The sequence below is a fragment of the Tinamus guttatus genome, unplaced genomic scaffold (assembly GCF_059628265.1).
Source record: "Tinamus guttatus ecotype Peru unplaced genomic scaffold, ASM5962826v1 Tinamus_guttatus_pri_ptg000034l, whole genome shotgun sequence".
NCBI lineage: Eukaryota > Metazoa > Chordata > Aves > Tinamiformes > Tinamidae > Tinamus > Tinamus guttatus.
The window spans coordinates 89225-92149 of record NW_028288568.1 but is presented as its reverse complement, the minus strand read 5'-3'; the positions used below and the strand labels follow the sequence as shown (position 1 = coordinate 92149).

The 2925-nt window shown below is 51.5% G+C and overlaps 1 protein-coding gene across 1 annotated transcript; it reads left to right on the top strand.

Annotated features, from left to right (window-relative positions):
- The first annotated feature begins 1534 nt into the window (after window positions 1–1534).
- LOC148596035 (olfactory receptor 14J1-like) lies at window positions 1535–2565 on the top strand. Its single transcript, XM_088532813.1, has one exon. The coding sequence runs from the start codon at window positions 1606–1608 to the stop codon at window positions 2563–2565; it is 960 nt and encodes a 319-aa protein (XP_088388939.1). The 5' UTR covers window positions 1535–1605.
- Window positions 2566–2925: the final 360 nt, after the last annotated feature.

Sequence of the window (2925 nt, the reverse complement as noted above, 5' to 3'; positions counted from 1 at the left end):
GCCCAGAGACAGCCGAGTGCAGGAGCAGCTCCTGTGCCAAGAGCAGCAGGGCTGCGGGCACTGCCTGCTGCTGCGGACAGGAGAGGAGAGAGGACAGAGAGGTGAAAGGCAGCGAGGAGTGGGAGGACAGAGCAGAGCTCATGGTGGGAGAAATCTGTGACACGGTAAGTCGCCAGCTGGAGGGTAATGCTACTGAGGTTCCTGGAGGAGTCTGCAGCATCCCTCATAGCTGATGACATTTTTTTTTTTTGAGGATTGTTCTCCCTGCTTCTACTTTGCATACAAGGAGATCATTCAGAACAGAAATTCCCTGTCCCAGCATCACAAGGTCAGGGCATCATGGCTGCTTCTTCTGGAGCTGGAACAAGACAGTGAGGGCAATGTGGGCACACAGGTTCTTCAGAGCACTGTTCTTCAGAGCAGTGTCCATGCGCCCCAGGGTGCTGTGTGCCCGGTGCAGTGATTCTGTGCGGATCAGCACTCAGCCTGCCAGGGCGCTGCAGGGAGAAGCTCTGGGTGGGAGGAGAGATCCCCCCTAGGCAGGTTCATTCTCCTGCTGAGAGGCTGCTGTGTGGGGTCAGGGCTGCTCACAGCTCAGCCTCACCCACACAACATATCTGGAAGGGGCTTTTCAAGAGGACACTCTTGGGAAGCTGCTATGAAAGGGAAGGGAATATCTAGAGGCTAGGATTTTGTTTTGTGTCTTTGACAAGGCAGCAAATGAATGGGACATTTTAGGTTTAGATGCCTGAAGGAGAGTTCTGCAGTGCTGCTCTGGGGGATCAATAGGTCTGCGAGGACCCCAGAATATTCCTTCAACTGCCTTTTCACCTGTGGCCAGCAGCAATATCCGCTTTGCAGCTCTCCTCATTCTCGTTGTGCTTAGTCTCACTCTGCTCTCAAGGGGAAGGGCTCCAGGGCATTTCTGACCTCCTCTGCAGTCAGATTTCCAGAACAGCAGAGCTGCCTCTCTCCTGCCATGTGCCCATTTCCCATTGCAAGGCACAGGTGCTGAGAACCACTGCCCTGGAATTCCACCCTGTCTGGGAGGTGCAACCTTGGGACGGTGCTGCTCTGTCTCTCTGTCCTCCCTTGGCAGCAGTCACAGTGTTTCTCCTCATTTCCCTGCCTCTCTTTTCTGCTCTTGTCCTGGCAGTCAGCTGGGGCTTCAGCTACAAATTCAGATACTCACCCTGAGGTCCTGCCATGGAGGTGTCTGAAGAGGGGCAATGTGCCCAGGGTGGTGGGCAGCATCATTGGAGGGGCTGCAAAGGGGTTGACTCTCCCTTTAGGAGACCCTGTGACTGTCAGGACACGTGACTGTCTCTGTTGTCCTGCTGGGTTTGTGAGGTGCCCTCCAGAAGAGGATTCAGTGCACAGAGTGCTTGCTGTGTCAGTAGCAGTGTCCTGTTCTCTCCATCACATATCCACCTTGAACTTAGAGGGAGAGCAGAGTTAAATTAGTGCGAAGAAGAAATTACTGAGAGTTGGGATGGGTTTGAGAAGGATTTCTATGAAAAATTGAAAGTTTATTTCAGAGAAAATTCTTCTAAGCTATTATTGCCTTTTCTTCCTTACACAGTTTTCCTGAGCCCAATAGAACAGATGTCCAACAGCAGCTCCCTCAATGAGTTCCTCCTCCTGCCATTTGCAGACCTGCGGGAGCTGCAGCTCTTGCACTTCTCGCTCTTCCTGGCCATCTACCTGGCTGCCCTCCTGGCCAACGGCCTCATCATCACAGCCGTAGCCTGCGACCACCGCCTCCACACCCCCATGTACTTCTTCCTCCTCAACCTCTCCCTCCTCGACCTGGGCTTCATCTCCACCACTGTTCCCAAAGCCATGGCAAATTCCCTGTGGAACACCAGGGCCATTTCCTATTTGGGATGTGCTGCCCAGGTATTTTTCTTTGTCTTCTTGTTTGGAGGAGAGTTTTCTCTCCTCACAGTCATGGCCTATGACCGCTATGTTGCCATCTGCAGACCCCTGCACTACGGGACCCTCCTGGGCAGCAGAGCTTGTGTCAGAATGGCAGCAGCTGCCTGGGCATCTAATTTTCTCAATGCTCTCCTGCACACTGGGAACACATTTTCCCTACCACTATGCCAAGGCAATGTGGTGGAGCAGTTCTTCTGTGAGATCCCCCAGATCCTCAAGCTCTCCTGCTCACACTCCTACCTCAGAGAAGTTGGAATTCTTGCTATTAGTACCTCTTTGGTCTTTGGCTGTTTCGTTTTCATTGTGGTGTCCTATGTGCAAATCTTCGCTGCTGTGCTGAGGATCCCATCAGAGCAGGGCCGGCACAAAGCCTTTTCCATGTGCCTCCCGCACCTGGCTGTGGTCTCCCTGTTTGTCAGCACTGGTCTGTTTGCCTACCTGAAGCCCCCCTCCATCTCCTCCCCAGCTCTGGATCTGGTGCTGGCTGTTCTGTACTCGGTGGTGCCTCCAGCCCTGAATCCCCTCATCTACAGCATGAGGAACAAGGAGCTCAAGGATGCCATTAGGAAACTGATTTCATGGACCTTTCTAAGCAGTGGTAATTTTTCCACATCTCTCCACAAATGACTCTTTCTGTATCCCATAACTGGATTGAGCATTGTTCCTTAATGTTATTTTTATTATGGCTTTTACTAGTGATAATAATTGTTACCATGTTGCTACATAACTACTTGCATTCATTCCCCTTTTTACGGTATCTGCTCTGTCTCACCTGATACCCTCAATTATGTCAAATGCTGGACAAGGACTGGCACCCTAACAGTATTTCTGTAATAAAATAATTTCTACCAGTACAGTGCGTGAAAGCTGGGCTTTTCCTCCAAAGCTGGTGTCAAGAATAGGCCCAAGGACTTGCACCCCTCAAGGGCCTGCTGCACAGGATTCTCCATGGGTTCAGCAACACAGAGCTCAGAATCATGTAATGAT